At 35.4% G+C, this 18,660-nt stretch overlaps 3 protein-coding genes and 1 non-coding gene across 4 annotated transcripts in view; 2 read left to right on the forward strand and 2 right to left on the reverse strand.

Annotated features, from left to right (window-relative positions):
* Positions 1-4,934: 4,934 nt before the first annotated feature.
* Positions 4,935-12,110, forward strand: LOC124541504 (phenoloxidase-activating factor 2-like). Its single transcript, XM_047119419.1, has 8 exons — positions 4,935-5,052; positions 6,635-6,743; positions 7,290-7,386; positions 7,785-7,894; positions 8,965-9,185; positions 9,643-9,827; positions 10,381-10,545; positions 11,938-12,110. The coding sequence occupies exons 1-8, from the start codon at positions 4,935-4,937 to the stop codon at positions 12,091-12,093; spliced, it is 1,161 nt and encodes a 386-aa protein (XP_046975375.1). The 3' UTR covers positions 12,094-12,110.
* Positions 11,245-11,326, reverse strand: Trnal-aag. The gene has a single exon. It is a non-coding gene; the product is annotated as a tRNA-Leu (tRNA).
* Positions 12,111-13,927: 1,817 nt separating the features above from the next.
* Positions 13,928-17,032, reverse strand: LOC124541664. Its single transcript, XM_047119591.1, has 2 exons — positions 16,832-17,032; positions 13,928-16,269 (listed from the first exon to the last, which is right to left on the reverse strand). Exons 1-2 carry the CDS (start codon positions 16,938-16,940, stop codon positions 14,036-14,038), a joined length of 2,343 nt encoding a protein of 780 aa, XP_046975547.1. The 5' UTR covers positions 16,941-17,032; the 3' UTR covers positions 13,928-14,035.
* A 686-nt stretch (positions 17,033-17,718) lies between these two features.
* The window catches only part of LOC124541627 (exportin-7), a 34,721-nt gene continuing 33,779 nt past the window's right edge, over positions 17,719-18,660 (forward strand). The window contains exon 1 of the mRNA XM_047119551.1: positions 17,719-17,800. Coding sequence (XP_046975507.1) covers positions 17,771-17,800 — 30 coding nt within the window. The 5' untranslated portion in view covers positions 17,719-17,770. The remainder of the gene's footprint in view (positions 17,801-18,660) is intronic.

Consider the following 18,660-nt stretch of genomic DNA (forward strand, 5'->3'; position numbering starts at 1 on the left):
TCAATTCGAATATTAGTATTTTTAAATCATCGGACCAGTCGTTAAGACTGGATCTAAAACTGGACGTCACGTGTTGTGGTTGCTTTATCAATTCTCAGACAGTGTTGTGTCAAAAATGCACTTTTTTTAAAGAAATCGTTCATTGACTAAGAGTTTGTTTGGTTCAATACGGAAAGTCAATATAATCCAAGAGATCACTACTACTTTGTTTCATAAAACAACAACAGCCTGTAAATTTCCCACTGCTGGGCTAAAATCTCCTCTCCCTCTGAGAAGGCTTGGAACTGTCAACACGCTGTTCCAAAGCGAGTTAGTGGAATACACGTGTGGCAGAATTTGTATGAAACTGGCTGTGCCCGCGACGTTGTACGCGTTTGAATTTAACAAAAAAAATGCAGCCTAAGTTACTCCCTATTATCATGAAAGTCCCGACAAAATCGGCTGAACCGTTCCAGAGATCAGCCGGAACAAACAGACAGACAGACCGACAGAAATTGAAAAAATGTTATTTTGGTATAGTACCATGTATAGAATATATAATATGCACTTTATTACATTGTAAGTGACATATATTAACATAAGAATTAACAAAATTAAATGCTTAACTACAAATATGAACTAAAACTAGTTACTGTATAAATCTTAACCGCGTGGATTGGTGGCAAGAATGCTAGCAGTAATAGTAGTACTAGTAGCAGCTACTTTTAATGTATAGATAAATATGAATTGTGTAAAAAAGGGCTGTCTTAATATTACAAACAGACACTTCAAATACATTATATGTATATAGACACATGTAGGCTTCCTCACGATGTTTTCCTCCACCTAACACTAAGTGTTGCTTGTTATTGTCAATATTGACGATTTCTTATACATAATACACTGCGTGACCTAAGTTACGTGAATCATCGTCTGACCTTTTGGAGTTACATTGGTATTTGTTTACTTGCTGAGATTAAACCGAAGTGTCTCAGTGGCGAATGTTATTATTATTATTTTTTTTTAATTTAACCATTTATTAAACTTGCCAGATACATTGAAAAGGAAAATGTGTACACAGGATAAATAAGTTTAAAAGTTATACTTATCCCTAGAAGAGATTTCTTCCAGTGTACCCAAGAAAGAAGAAACATAGACATAAAAGTTAAAAGGTAGACAGGCAAAATCATACAAAAGGAGAAAAGTTACAAAAACAAAAACAACAAAAAAAAAAACATATACTTAATTAAAAACTAAAATTACAAACAAAAAAAAATTGTCTTTCTAATATAAAATATTATTATCTATATAACCTTTATCGATGATCGCGGGTTCAAACCCGAGCAATTACTGATTTATCATGCGGATATTAATTTGAGTTTATAATACAATTCGAATATATAAGACTAGATATCACCCGCGGTTTCGGTCGTTTCAGGGTGTTGATTGTCATGTGTCAGGCAAAAAAGTAGCCTATGTCCGAGTTCAAGTTTGACGACCTCCGTGGTGTGGTGTACACCGGTTTTCATAGGTCCACACCGAGGTCCCGGATTCGATACCCGGCCGAATCAATGTAGATTATTTATCATTAGTTCTCTATGTTGTCTCGGGTCTGGGTGTTTGTGGTATCGTTACTTCTGATCTTCCACAACACAAGTGCTTTAGCTACTTACATTGGGATCAGAGTGATGTATGTGATGTTGTCTCATAACTATTTAAAATATTGCTTCATACCGAATTTCATCAAATTCGGTTCAGCGGTTTGGTCGTAAAGGGGGGCAGGCAGACAAATAGAGCTACTTTCACATTTATAATAATAATATAGATAATAAATTTAATTAGAGCGGGAATATCTATTTAGCATTGTAGGCAATTGCCAAAGGCCCCGCGTGGACAAGGGGCCCTAGACCGGTTAATATTTTGGAAATTGTTTTAGCTAAATTTTCTTCCGATATATCTTTGTCATATAGTAAAAAAACGTATAAAGGGGCCCAGAATAATGTATTGCCTAGGGGCCCTGATATGGTCATTTCGACCTCTATCTCATGTTCATATGACATATAAACATATCAATTATATATATATATATATGTTATCAGTTGCATAATAAACTAAACAACGCTAAACACCCTTACTTAGTATATTCGGGTTTTAAGAGCGAGTGAGCCAGTGTACAGACACACAAACCATTTCAGAACTCATAGTTAGTGCAGTGGTTTATAAGATTTGGTCTCCAACCTGACATTAATAGTCTGTAACTTTCTCACTGCTGGGTTAAGAGCTCCTTTCCCTCTGTAAAGAAGTTACGGAGCCTATTCCACTACGCTGCTCCAATGCGGGTTGGTGGATACACATGTGGCAATTGGTCACGTCAGGTTGTCTCACGATTTTTTCCTTCACCGCCGAGCTCGAGATGAATTATGAACACTTAAGCACATGAAATTCAGTGCTTGGGTTTGAACCCGCAACAATCGGTTAATATGCACGCGTTCTAACCACTGGGCCATCTTCGACCTACAAAACATAATCCGTGTATTGAACACAGGACCTCAAGACGTACAAACTAGCCACTATACTTACTAGGCAGTTAACCTATAAAGTCTCGAAAATAAACTACAATAATATAATAATTCTATAAAACCAGTTCTTGCTTTATCCGGAAAAAAATAAATCACAAATGAAACCTGTTCATGATATTTGAATTACAAGATATATTAAACATATTGTATATAAATAATTATGATAATTTAAATGACGCCATTAATTATATGGCAAGCAAGATGGCGGCCCGGTGTCATTTCCGATTTTATGTATTAACTCGAGATTTGCCCTGGCTTTGCTTTTGTACAATAGGCTATTTGACAATGCGAAAAATAAGTTGTGAATTATTGTAATCAGTGTAAGTATATTATGAGTTTAAAATGATTATTTACTAACGAAAGTTGAACATAATACTTAATTTATTCAAAAATCCATAAATAAAAATGCAAATTTTCAAACGTTTGTCACGTGACACGAAACGCTCCTGATTGGCCGAGCTTATGATGAAGTCATTTTCTTGTAAACTTTGCTTTTCTACTATATGTAGGTATCACAGATTAAAATACAGGAAAGTAACGTCACCGACCCCATTGCAGCGGCATATTGTCCAAGTAGCGTTTTTGCGCGCTTCTTTTTCGGCAAATATGTGCTAGAAATAAAAAACACAACTCTTACTGGGTTCCTTAACTTCTACTAAATAATATTAAATGGATTTTAAAAACCAGTCAAATAGCCTATTTAGTAACAAATATGACGTCAGCAAAGCAGTATTAAGAACTTTATTAATATAAGAATTAATAATATTAAAAACAAAGTCACTTTCTCTGTTTCTACATCCCTATGTATGCTTAAATCTTTAAACCTACGCAACGGATTTTGTTTTATAGATAGGGCGATTCGAGAGAATTTTTTTTGTATATAAAACATGTAAACACTGATAATTTTAGAGGTTTCTAATGTGATGTCGTAAATAAACAGATTCTGTAGTACATTTAGTGTCAGCCTTGCACCCGTGCGAATCCGGGGCGGGGCGCTAGTAATAAATGAATAAAGATTGATGATTTTGGGATACTCAATTCGGATGTGATCGGTTTTACGAATTCTGCCGATGTCATACAATTGAATACAAAAGAGTACGGAATACATGTACAGTCAGAGTAAGAAAAATTTCGTCAGTTTTCAAATTCATTCCTTTAAAGCTCTGAGTATAGTACGACACAACATAGATGTAGCATCGGCCAATTCAATAAAACCGATTCCCGCCGATTCACACAACCAATAGAAACAGCGCACAACATATCCCTATCGCGCCACTCGACGCTATTCGTCGCTATAGATTCCCGCGTCAGTTCGACCCGAGACAGCGAGTGCGTGTAAATCGACGTGTCAAATTGACGAACATATTAGGTCATGTGATATTACAAGTTATTATGTTTGTGTAAAGATCATATTCGCATAAGAAATAAATATTGATAATTTGAGATAGCGTACTTTATTCGGATTTGATCGGTTATACGAATTTTTCGATGCTACATCTAAGTTGTGTTGTACTATTACCTTTTGAATCTAAACATCGAATCATTGCGACGTAATATGTCATTCTCGATCGGTAAAGCAGATTATCGCTCGCACTGAGCACACGGAAATAGATCTTAAGGTGACGAACCTTTCTTACCCCGACTACAATCCCGATAAGTGCGTATGAGACAGCGTTTCGTCAAAGAAACAATACGTCACTAAACATTGTGCATTGAAGCACTGAACCATGTTTAAAGGCGAAATAACTCGCTAGTAACTATAACTACGCAATGAATTGCATACAACGCAAATATTCTCGCAAATATAATTAACTAGTGACTCGATATACTGATATGAAATATAACTACATAATTTGTTTATTTACGACATCACATTATAAACTTAAATTTGTTAATTATTTATATATTTTGCTCTCGAAACGCTTGGTCCTTGGAGTAGTGGTGCAAAAAGCTTCATCAAAAGTATAACACCTCGCCTCATTGCCTCCACAGGTGACAGGAGAGCTGGTTCGTTTTTTGCCCAGAGGATCGGAATTGCGATTCAACGGGGAAGTGCTGCTAGCATTCTTGCCACCATTCCACGCGGTCAAGATTTATTTATTAGTTTTAGTTCATATATGTATATTTTTATTTAAACATTTAATGTTGTTAATTCTTATGTTAACAAACTTCGAAAATTATCAGTGTTTCCTTACTTTATTATTCATGTATTATTTACAAAAACCTTCCTCTCGAATCACTCTATCTATTAAAAAAATCGCATCAAAATCCGTTGTGCAGTTTTAAAGATTTAAGCATACAATGGAACATAGGGACGGAGAAAGCGACTTTGTTTTATACTATGTAGTTATATTAAACTGTCTTTTTTTATTTCAGATGACATACAGAATACTTTTATCAGTCGTCGGCATATATTTGACATGCGCCGTTACGGCACTAGCCGAGGAAGATATAAAGGGGGGTGATCTTGAAGCTCTCATACATGATATATTTGGTAAATTATTATTTATTATAAATAGATTGAAGGGGCTGAGATGGCCCAGTGGCAAGCACCACTATATATATATGAGCTTAATTGTGTTTATAATTCATCTCGTGCTCGGCGGTGACGGAAAACATCGTGAGGAAACCTGCATGTGTCTAATTTCATCGGAATTCTGCCACATGTGCATTTCACCAACCCGTATTGGAACAGCGTGGTGGAATATGTTCCAAACCTTCTCGTCAAAAGGAGAGTAGGCCGTAACCCAGCAGTGGGAAATTTACAGGCTGTTACTTTACTTCATTTTAACTTTATAAATATAATTTAAGTGTCTGTTTGTAATATTAAAATAACTAAACTTTATATGCACATGTATGTATAAACGATATTTCAAAATAATATTTTTTGTATGTCTGTCTGTTTCGTTGTTCCGGCTAAACTCTGGAACGGCTGGACTGAATTTGTCCGGACTTTTAGTAACAGGTAGCTGATGTAATAAGGAGTTACATAGGCGTTACGTAGGAGTACGTTATATTTTAGAATTATATATAAAATAAAATAATTTATTTAATCAGTAAGAAAACACCTCATTAACTTTACAATGGTTGACTTCTCCTTTTGAGTGCAGTACCTACGCTCCCGTGCCAGAAGAAGTCACTCTTCCTTAACTCTCTCATACTTAAATACAAATTACTGACACTTCTAAAAGACTAAGCAATCAGCCTGACGGAAATACAAATTACAATAAACAGTTCGGTATATTTTCATGTGTATGGATGTGTGTGTGTGTGTGTGTGTGTGTGTGTGTGTGTGCGGTGATGTGTGAGTAGATATTCAATGAATTTACAAAAGGCTCTTAAGTAGAAATTCTGTATCTTCATAATTTAGACTTTTGAGCCTCGCAGTTATTTTTGGCTTATAATCATACCGCTGAACCGAATTTGATAGAAATTTTGTATGAAGCAAACTTGAACTCCAAGAAAGGACATGGGCTACTTCTTTGACTGACACGTGACAATCAATATCCTAAATCAGATATTCTACCGCCAAACAACAGTACGCAGCAGTGTTGTGTGCGGGTTTGAAGGCTGAGCCAGTGTAACTACAGGCACAAGGGACATAACATCTTAGTTCCCACGGTTGGTGGCACATTGACGATGTAAGGAATAGTTAATATTTCTCACAGCGTCATTGTCTATGGGTGATGGTGACCACTTACCATCAGGTGGCCCATATGCTCGTCCGCCAACCTATTCCATAAATAAAAAAAGAAAATGGAACAATAATATATTTGTTAAATTCAACCCAAATAGGATCATTAATTCTGCTGTTTTATTATTTATACTAATATTATATTACTTATTGTTCTTCCAGGCAGGATATATTACACACATATATAATTGTAATTAACTAACATGACTGTATTTCTAAATGCTGAAAAAGAACTACTGAATTTCTTACCGGTTCTTCTCGGTGGAATATACAATCCGATCCGGTGGTAGCTTCACTTAATATAATTGTTAAATGACGATTCAAAAGTGTTTGTAAAAGCCTACTTGAGTTAAGTATATTTTGATTCTGCTTTTGTTTCCAGGTGAACCCTGTATTTTAAAGGACGATGTAATTGGTTCCTGTGTGAAATATTACCTTTGTAATGAAAACGGCACCGTCGTTACTGATGGAAAAGGTGTTTTGGAATCTCGGTAAGAAATCTCCTACTGCTAAGCTAAAGCCTCATCTACCTTTGAAGAGAAGTTTAGGAGTATTTTCTAGCAAGCTGCACCACAGCGGGTTGACTAAGGCCTTCCACTACCTTTGAAGAGGGTTAGAAGCATACTCCACCACGTTTCTCCTATGCTGTTTGGTGGATTCACATGTTTAAACCATTTAAACCATTTATTTTGCTACACACATACATTACAATGATTATACAGAAGAAAATAATTAAATTTAAAGAACACAGTGTAGGTAGCAATGGGTTCATCTCAGTATAAGTAATGCACAGCACTGATTTTGACAGAATTCAGTTGAAATTAGACACATACAGGTTTCCTCGCGATGTTTTCCATCTCCGATAAAGCTCGAGATGAATTATCCACATAATATAATGCATGAATATTCAGTGGTGCTTGCCTGGGTTTGACCTCGCAATCATCGGTTAAATACGTGCGCTAACCACTGGGCCATCTCAGCTCATCCAAGTTACTTATTAAGCTAATACTATGTTTTTAAATTTTCGTTATTTTCAGGAATATGCGGAGCACCTGTTCAAACTTCTTAGATGTTTGTTGTTTACACGAAAACATGAGCCCTACGAATAATAATAATAATCAAATGCCTCAAGAGGTAAGTTTACTTTATAGCTGAATATTTTAATCATTGAGCATTTTTAGTTATTTAATTTTATCAATGGTAAAGAATTCTTAAAAAAACTCAGTTTTTTGGCAAGTCTTTCTCGATATAATTTACATTCCGAATAGGTGGCTGCTTTAAATTATATAAATTATTGTGTATCCATATTTATTCAATTATATTTAGTATCAGTATTGCCTCCATAAGAGCTGAGATAGGCCAGTGGTTAGAACGCGTGCATCTGAACCGATGCATGTGCTTAATTTGTGTTTATCTCGTGCTCGGCGGTGAAGGAAAACATTGTAAGGAAACCTGCATCTGTTTAATTTCAAAAAGTTCAGAGTTATGTATGCGATGTTGTTCAATATTTATTTATTATTTTATTGTTACAGAAAAAAGGCTGTGGTTGGCGAAATAGTAAAGGCTTGGGCATGCAGCCAAGTAACCTGAAGAAAGATGAAACCAAAATAGGCGAATTTCCCTGGATGGCGGTTGTGTTAAGGTAAATAATATATCGCTCACAATAATCAAGATATACCACTTGGTGGTAGGGCTTTTTGAAAGCCCGTCTGGGTAGGTACCATTCACTCATCAGTCGTTCTGCCGCTAAATAACAGTACTCAGTATTGTTGGATTCCGGTTTGAAGGGTGAGTAAGCCAGTGTAACTACAGGCATAAGGGACATAGCATCTTAGTTCCCAAGGTTGGTGGCGCATTGACGATGTAAGGAATTGTTAATATTTCTTACAGCGTCATTGTCAATGGGTGATGGTGACCACTGACCATCAGGTGGCCCATATGCCCCGCCAACCTATACTATAAAAAAATCGTTAAAATTCAATGACATGACAGTTCAACGGACGGCCATGTTTGAAGTTTACCGGTGCGTTCAGAAAGCGTATTTTTAACAAATGAATATTTTCGTGCAGGGTACATTCAATAAAAACTTATCCATAATAGTATTTTATAGTTATATTTTATATGAAAAGTAAAGGATAAACGTATAGTAAGACACGACTTAGATGTAGCGTCGGCAAAATTCGTAAAAATGAATTAAGTACGCGGTCCCAAATTGTCAATATTTATTTATTACTAGCTGTGCCTAAGTTACTCCTTATTATATCAGTTATGTGACAGTGAAAGTCCCGTCAAAATCGGTCCAGCCGTTCCAGAGCTTAGCCGGAACAAACAGACAAACAAAGATTGTAAAAAAATATTATTTCCGTATATGTATTAAGTATAAAAAGGGCTATTTTAAAATTACAGACTCTACAATTTTATTATATTTATAGATGTGAATATGATCGTTACGCAAACGTAATAACTTGTAATATCATACGACGTAATATATTCGTCAATTCGACACGTCGATTTACACGCACTCGCTGTCTCGGGTCGAACTGATGCGAGAATCTATAGCGACGAATAGCGTCGAGCGGCACGATAGGCAGCTGTTTCTATTGGTTGTGTAACGGCAGTAATCGGTTTCACTGAATTTGCCGATTCTACATCTTAATTGTGTCGTACTATATTTCTTTACTCCTATTTATTTCTTTCTATGATTATTTTCAGAAAGGAATCGAGCAGTACCAAGAATGAAGACGATCGCAACATATATGTGGGAGGTGGGTCCATCATACACCCGAGCGTGGTGATGACAGCGGCCCACGTGGTGACCGGCCCGAAGCTGTTCATCCGAGCTGGTGAATGGGATACGCAATCAAATGACGAGTTATACCCCTACCAGGATAGGGATATCAGCGAAATCGTTATACACGACGAATTTAATAATCGTGAGTTGGATTTTTTATTTATTTATACTTTAATGTACTTTAATTGACGAAACGACAAATGTCTAGGATTCAGAAGCAGAATTAAAAAAAAAAATTAATTAGAAAACAAAATTGCAAGCTCATGTTTTCATTTAATAGGCTATCTGACAATGCTAAAAAAAGGCGTCAATTATTTTAATCAGTACATATTATGGTTATTTATTGACGAAAGTTGATAATAATACTTAATTTATTCAAAAAACCATAAACAAAAATGCATTATTTAAACGTTTGTCACGTGACACAAAACGCTCCCGATTTTTAGGCTTCAAAGATCGAATCTCCTGCCTTTTTATTAAGGGAAGTTGTGTGATTTGACGCAGATGTTGCTTGTTTATCTCAACAGTACATATATAGTCAACGAAGCTGTATTATACTGTTTGTATAAAAAATGATTTGCTTTTATTATTTGTTAAAGGTAACTTATTCAACGACATCGCCCTCTTGTTCTTATCGAAGCCGCTAGAATTGGCGCCCAACGTGGGACTCGTGTGTTTGCCGGCGCCGAATGTGCCAGTCAACGAAGGACTGAGATGCATATCAACTGGTTGGGGTAAAGATAAATATGGACGAAATAGCCCCTATCGAGTTGTTATGAAGAAAGTAAGCATCTTCTGTATTTTTAATCTATGCTAATACACTAAAAATGTTTTTACTAAACGACTACCCGAAAAAGTAGTGTAATATTAACACTCATGTATGTGTGTGTGTATGTGTGAGTGTATGTGTGTATATTGTCGGATATAAGATAATTTGTAAAAAGCATATTTCTTAAAGTATTCTCGTAATATTTTTGCTAGATATATTGTAGGGTTCTCTTGACTGACACCGGCTCCAAATATAACAATAATTGTAACTACCTACATTATATAATCTTAAATCGACTTTTAAGTAGTCTAATATTTTTGATAAAATATTAGACTACTTAAAATATTTTTCATTTCGTAAAATTTTTTTTTTACTTTGTATGTACTATGCACTTAGCATACTAATTTGTTTTGAAAGAGTGTTTTGTTTGAAGTCTGTATTTCTTTTGTTAAAAATTTTATTTATATATGTATATGTAGGTATGTATGGGAGAACCTTCACATCATCCCGAGCGATAATAGCTACTAATTAATTAATGTACTGAAGTTAGTATATTCTCTGTTTCCAGGTTGAAGTACCAACAATAAACAATGAGATATGTCAGTCAGCGTTGCGTTCGACCCGTTTGGGTAGATTCTTCCAGTTACACACTTCCTTTATGTGCGCTGGTGGGGAGGAGGATGTAGATACCTGTCAAGGGGATGGTGGTTCACCCCTCGTGTGTCCAATTGGTGTAAGTTTAAGATGTTAAGTTGAATAATCTTGATAGGTTTAAGTGCAAGCTCGTATCAATCACTCATCACTCTATCACCAAAAAGCATTATTGTGTTGTAGTTTGAAAGTTAAGTGACCCAGTGAAATAACAGACACAGGGGATCATATATGTATTTCTCATTTCAATATATGGGTGGTGGTGACGGGATATACAGGGTTATTGGTAACTCGACGTATATCCGTTAGGAGGTGATAGGGGTAACTATTTGCACTAATTTTAACCGCCATATGCATAGTGCAAAGTGAACTGTTTTTGAGTTATCATATTTTTTAGCATTTTTTCAAAATTTGTCAAAAATGCAACTTGAAAAATGTATTTAAAAAAAGTATCAATTAAAGTCTATTTTATCTATTGTTTTATAAAAACGATTAGTCACTGGATATTTTCAATATTTAAACAATAATTATCGGTCCAAATATAAAAATGCGAGACGAAAAACGAAATTATTTCGATATTTTTTGTTGTTTTTTTTCCTCAAAATTTCAATGGATTTGAAATAATTTCCTTCTTTTTATACATTTTTGAAAAGCTAAGAAAACGATAATGTTTTTAAAATAATCTGCAGGCCAATTTTGATAACTCTTTTTAGTTTTTAAGGCTTTTTTGAGGAAAAAAATAATGAAATAATTTGTTACATCTAAAATAGTATAAAATAAATGGCAGCGGTGGGATTCGAACCCACGCCTCCGAAGAGACTGGTGCCTTAAACCAGCGCCTTAGACCGCTCGGCCACGCTACCGATGATAGCCAACATTAAAATATAGAAACAATAATTGCGGGTTCAAATCCAGGCAAGCACCACTGAATATTCATGTGCTTAATTTGTATTTATAATTCATGTCGAGCTTGACGGTGAAGGAAAACATCATGAGGAAATCTGAATCCGCCAATCCGCGTTGTAGGTGGTAGAATATGCTCCAAACCTTATCAAAGGTAGAGGAGGCCTTGGAGTGGGAAATTTGCAGTCTGTTGTTGTTGTAAGTTATTACAATATAAAATATTAAGTTATTTAAGTAGTAAAGTAACAGCCCGTAAATTTCCCACAGCTGGGATAAGGCCTCCTCTTCCATTAAGGAGAGGTCTTGGAACATATTCCACCACGCTGTTCCAATGCGGGTTGGTGGAATGCACATGTGGCTGAATTTCGATGAAATTAGACACAAGCAGGTTTCCTCACGATGTTTTCCTTCACCGCCGATCACGAGATGAATTATAAACACAAATTAAGCACACATATATAGTGGTGCTTGCCTGGGTTTGAACTCACAATCATCGCTTAAGATGCACGCGTTCTAACCACGCGGCAATCTCAGCTCTTAAAATATTTAAAGTATCAAAACTTTTTTCCAGAACGATCGTTACATCCAGAACGGTATAGTCGCGTGGGGCATCAGCTGTGGGTTGAAGGACACCCCCGGCGCTTACACCAACGTCACCAACTTCAGGGGGTGGATCGATAAGCACGTCACAGCTCGAGGATACGACCCCGCAATATACACTTATTGAATATAAAATAAATTATAAAAAAAAAACCTATGAAGACTTTTATTGAGCAATAACCTTGGGCCCTCGATAGAAAGGGGCCCACAAGAGTGATTTATATAATTCCGTCAAGTTTAATAAATGTTTTAAATTTCTGATGCACAGATTACACATTACTGACAGAAATAAAATTGTTTAAATTAATTTGTAAAATAATAACGACCACTCTGTTGCTCCAGGGTCCCAATTCTTTGGTGCCCAGAGGCTCAAGACTTATAAATCCAGTCTTGATTCCGTTCTCGTGTTACAGCATCTGAGAATTCAGATCAGCAGTTTTAATCTGTAGACACCACTGATTTAGATAAGACTGGATACCGCACCTAAATTAGATAGTATGAATATGTCATCTTTAGTATCCGTGGCAGATTTTTAACTATCTATAAGCAAGTTTAAACACTTCTATTTTGAATAAAGATTTTTGTCTTTGAGTACCAATATTTATTATTATTATAATAATAATAAATATTGGGACCACATCACACACATTACCTGATCCCAATATAAGTAGCTAAAGCGCTTGTGGAAAATCAGAAGTAACAACGGTACTAACACCCAGACCCAAGGAAACGTAGAAAACTAAACTTTTTCTATATCGACTCGGCCGAGTACCTAACGGGACCTCAGAGTGGAGCAAAGCCTCCTATTTCAGGAGATGGCTTCTGACATTTCCATATTGATTCATGTGGTATGTATCGAATTTGTTACACAATATTCTGATGTTCTGGGTTTAAGCCCCAAATCTGGTTGACAAAAAGTTATTGAGTTTATCAATTGAAAGAAAATAAAGTAACGGTACGGCACCTGAAAGTTGGAAATGGGTAAGTTCCTGATGCGTACGCCTGAAGTGTTTCGAGACGTAAGGACGGAATATGTGTACGGAGTATGTGAGAAAGGGATAGTGTGTTCTACGTTTAACGGTTATATTAATTACAAATGTCACTATAAAAACAAACTTTCTTACAAAACCGTAGAGTACCTAGTAGTTGAAAACAAATATTTTGATCAAAACTCCATATCGTATCGTACGAAATTCTAAAATCGTCCCATTTTTCAGTTTTCGTCCCAGTTCCGTACGTCTGAATACAAAAACGGAACCCTTATAGGATCACTCGTGTGTCTGTCCGTCCGTCGCTTACAGTCAATTATCTCCGAATTTATTAGACCGATTAAGTTGAAATTTGGTACACATATCAATTCCTGTAACCCAAATCCAGAGGTGTGACGTGAGCAGATGAAATCTGTATATGGGCGGTCATTTTTGGGGGAAGGGGAAAATTAAAAAAAAAATCTAGAAACTGCATCGTGTGGCATATCAAATGAAAGGTCTTGTTGAGAAGATGTTAAATGTATTTTTTTGTAGTTTTAAAATGAATAGTTTCAAGAAAATAGACGAAAATTGACCATTCCCCCCCCGTTCTCTCCGAAACTACTGAACCTAAAATTTTGAAAAAAATACAGAAATTAGTTTTCTCCTTATAGATTATAGGAAAACCTATAAGAAGTCCATGATATTAAAATAACATGATATTAAAATATCACTCAATATTGTGCGTACCAACTTACATTTGCAGATGGAATGTGTGGGAACATAAACATATTTTTTTAGTTACCACAAACAAATTTGGGTCAGATTTAAAAAACATGATAGGTAACATCGTACGGAACCCTCTTCACGCGAGTTCAACTCGCACTTGTCCCTTTTTTTGTCTTTTAAATGGGGAGGCGTTTGACAAGGAGTGGGCCAACAATTACTTACTTCGGTCAAATTACTTTACAAAACATTTAATAAATGACAACATATATGAACGGTAATATATTTGAATAGTAACAAAGCTGTTGCAATAAATTAACAGATGCCAGGTATCAAATTAAACAAATAAACATCAAAAATCTATAAATAAAAAGTCTAGGGCGCGTAAAGACTCGATATAAAGGATTGTTTCGCGAGCCCAGAGCATTGTTTATCTTTACAAGGCTTATTGGGCTGAGGCAGAGGAACTTTGCAACCTTCCTTTGGGCAAACAAGGGGCCTTTTCTTTTCCTTCTTCGGAATCGGCCAAGATGGTATCGGAATCCAGGGTTGAAAGTCTCTCGCGTAATTCACAGCATCACCACAATTATTGTGACCATAAAACCTCAACTGTGCGCTCATTTCCTGAATCCGTTTGATCAACACCTCGCTCAATAGAGCCAAAGAGGTCAGTGTCACTTCCGAATTCTGGGATTTGTCATTTTTGCGTTTCACGACATCAAAAGAAACGTCGCGTCTGATCATTGTGCTCAAGAAAATGGGCAATAGCTTCGCGCATGGGTCTTTCTTCGGTTTACAGGGTGGTACTTTGCATGGTCCGCCCCCAGCCGCCGGCGGTTTGGGTTTCGGTTGAATCGGGCACGGTTTGACGGGGGGGCATTCATTCTTAGACTTAGATTTGTCGCCTTGAGAGCCGGAGAAATGCTGATTCCCCTCGAGCTTGATATCGGCTTTCGCAACGATTTTCCTGCAGTACTCCAAGCGGTTTCGTTCTTGTATATATTTTAAGAGCAAGGATAGAGGCACACTGTTTTCTGAACACGAAACATCTCTCTTGCTCATTATCTCGTCTGAATTCGCGTCGACCTTCGCCGATTCTCTGCTCACAGCTGCTTGCTTCACTTCAGGTTCCAATACGGAATGCGAATCTGTCAAAAATTCCTCTTTAACCCTAGCTTTATTCGTAGATTCCTGCAATTCGATCTGCGGCAATGCCGCGTAAAATATATTCTGCGTAGCTGGAGTTTCTGCAAATATACGTTTGACTGTATCGCCCTCCGTCAACATAACATCCGTTAAGCTGATGTTGAAATATTCATCGGGGTTTTGGTTCGCGGAGATCGAAGTGTTCTCGGGGAGATCTAACGTTCGTCCCTCGCCTCCAGGTAAAAACGTGCTCGATATCGAAGAATTTTGAGGCTCGTCTTTCGAATCAGAGTGCATGTCCGGTGATTCCGATTTAGATGTAAGAAGCTGTTGACTGTTAATAATGTTTAGCGTATGTATATCCTGTATAAAATCATTTCTTACTGACACGTCGTCTTCTTGGGCAGACTTTAAAATTGTTGGCTCCAAGATTGATTTGTGAAATTGATTTATATTGGGCTTGGGGTTCAAGTTTTCTTCGCCCTCAAGTATCTCATTTTCTTCCTGATCGACATCCCTTTCAAGGGAATCTTCTTTGAATATAATCTCAGCTTCCTGTATGTTCTCATCGATAGCAGCTGTTTCCATTTTAGAATCATCTTCTGGTGTAATATTTTCTTTATTCGGAAATTCGTAAAAAGGCAGCGCTGGTTTCTCGTACGGAGATAGAGGAGGGGGTGTGTCAATTTTGCTTTCATCGACTTCTTTCGTAAAGAAGATACTAGAATATTCTCGAATAAAACCGCTCTCTTTATAATCGCTTGCAATATCAAGTAATGGTACTGTATCTAAATGAATTGGCCGATCCCTATCGAATCGGCATACATTCGTGGCGCCAGTTTCTTTTATACACTGATTTCGAACTAAATCTATATCAAAATCCGGTGGTGGTTTATTTTGAGAGATTCTCTTCAATTCTTGAGCTACAATCCTATCAATGTCACTTTCCGGTGAACCAAGACAGCGCTTCGCCAACTCATCTAGATGAGACTGGTCACATGCATTTGATTTGGACATCTTGTAGGTCTCGTTACCTAGCACCTTCGGTATAGAATTGAATCCTTCAACCTTAGGCGCGTGGGCTTCCACGTGCGGCGTTTCATCAACGTTCTCAATCTTCTGAACCAACTTCTCTTCTTCCTGCTTCACCGTTGAAGCTTTTACTTTTCCATCTTCGGCTAAATTAACTCTATCTACTGTTTCGTGGACAGTTTCGGTTCTGAACAGCCTCGCGATAACAGACTCGCAGCGTTCGCACTGTTTCATGTTGTAAAACTCAGGCGTAAAGAGTATTTCATTCTCACTCTCCTTCACTTCCTTGCACATCTTCTTGCACTCTTCTGGCTGTGACGGCGACGCCGACTTATCCTCGAAACATCTCTCGATAATACGCTTCTGTTTATCCGTTGCTTCATCTTTAGAGCTCGTGCTTTTTCGAACTTTACTAAACTGCTCCAACGCACCTGTAAAGGACAATCATTTTCCATTTTACAAAATATCTAAATATTGTATAATCTGTGGTACTAAGTTACGTATGCTATATTCAACGCCTATGGATCGTGCGTTCGAAGGGAATTAGAATACAGACGAATTGATAACCTCCTCCTTTTTAAATTCGGTTTAAAATAGGGACAAATATCTTTAGTCAATTGAACTTTCAGAATTATCTATCTTAAATATATTGTTTATTTCAAATATCAGATCAAACTTTTAATTTATTGTATGCATTTTTAGTACAGAGATTTAGAAAACAAAAATGTATCAGCCTGTAATATCCCTTTGTGTGTATTTTTAAATAGTTTACAATCGATTGTGTGGTCTTAATATGTAAATTTGTAAACTTCATAATGAAAAATGGTAACTGGCAATTTTTCGTTAATTTAAAACGACCAATACAAGTTAGCTAGGCTTCAGAAGAGTTACATTTTTTTATTGAAAAAGGTAGGCAAAGGAACAAGTGACTCAGATTTTAAACGATGGTATATATATATTCGCAACTTATGAGATATAATATGTTATACTCACGATTATAATAATTCAACTCCTTTGAATATTTCAAGTTTTTGAATAAAATACGTGGTAGCAAAATCGAAGAACAAACTTGCTTGAATTTAGATAATTTAAATCTTAACATTTTTCTTGGTAATTTTCATGCGTTTGCATAAAATAAATAGTTACATATTTTAAATAGTTGTTACTTTTAAATTTAGCAGACTTTTCAAAAATTATTTTTTCTTCTATGTTCTTGATAGAAATTTGGGTTTTTTATTTTTAAACCAGCCAGTTTCATTTTTTTTAATTCTGCTTAAGTTTATGACTAAGTATTTTACAGAAATAAGAAATTATATAAAAATATAACATCTTAAAAGTTATTATATAAAGCAAAAGAGATATAGTAAAATAATAATTTATCCGTTATCGTCTAATATTCCATTTTATTACTTTAACTTATTCTGATGATACCATACAGTACAATAGCTGTGAATATAATGCATTAACATCATAATAAGAACCTTAACTACATTGTATTTTGTGCCGTTATCATTAACAACATTAATACTCCTAACTGCAAATACCGCAATCAATACTTTACGCTAAATACGGGTGCTGCTACACTTGTGTCTTTTTTTAACTTAGTCGCATATAATATAGGCTTGTAGACTTAAAAATAATTACGGTTCTAGGAGCCCTTAAGAAAAATTTATATATTTTTAGAGAGGAAGTAAAACATTTTTTGTTTTCACCATATATAAATGTAAAAATATATACATGCATAAAATCACAAAATATATATTTAATTTACCATAAAACACCGAACATTACTTAATAATTTTTTTGCAATATTATTTTTGTACAATTTTCGCATATATTTATGAAATATATTCAATAATAACTTTTAATTAAAACTTTTCATTATCTTCTATCAAAAACATTATTACAGCAACGAAACGTCATTTCAAATGCATGAAAATAACAAAGATGGCTGAAGAACAGGTGAGTATCAAAATATTACATTTTTTTCACGATTTTAACATAATTGAAGGTTCAAAATCTGTGAGATTGAAATTTAATAAACGGACATTTAATACCGTTTGCAATTTTAAAATAAATTTCTTACAAAAACATATTTTGCACCCGAATGTTTTTGTGAATATTTGACTGCGTATTTGTGTGAATTGGGGCGTTTTTACATATTAACAATTGATTTTATATGAAAGTGAATCTTAAAACGATGCCTTTAATGGGCGAAATTTATTTATAATTAATTTATACACCGGCTGTTTGGTTAGATTTCTGTGTTGACAGTTTTCCTACCCTTGAAATATTTGAACGAGTAAACACAGCGAAATTTGGTGGTTAAAGTATCATTTAAATCTAATTATGAATATTAACTTAAAACGTAGAAAAAGCACTTAAAACTGTCCTAATTACTATCATTTTCGCGTCCAATAATCTTATTCATATAATATAATATCTATATATTGTAATATCTATACATATACTATCTTTAATAAAATTTCAATGTTAAATTTAGAAAGTTATACAATTAATTATATTTGCAAATTATATTTATCTTGATTTTATGTATTTTTAGTATGTCAGGTATAATTTATTTTGTTTATAATTGGTTTAGATAACTAATAGAACAGTCATAAGTAACACAGTAACACAGTGTTAATGTTATTCTTGTTAAAACATTAAGTTGGGTACAGGAGTGCAGTTTCTTAAGTATAAGATTTCTTTATGCATATATACAAAGCTGTATAATCGATAGTGTCGCTCAATATTATAATAAAATTAAAAAGACATACATAATCCAGCCTAAGACTCGTCTCGTGATAATCAGGTGCATG

This window comes from Vanessa cardui, chromosome 28 (assembly GCF_905220365.1).
Source record: "Vanessa cardui chromosome 28, ilVanCard2.1, whole genome shotgun sequence".
Classification (NCBI taxonomy): Eukaryota; Metazoa; Arthropoda; class Insecta; order Lepidoptera; family Nymphalidae; genus Vanessa; species Vanessa cardui.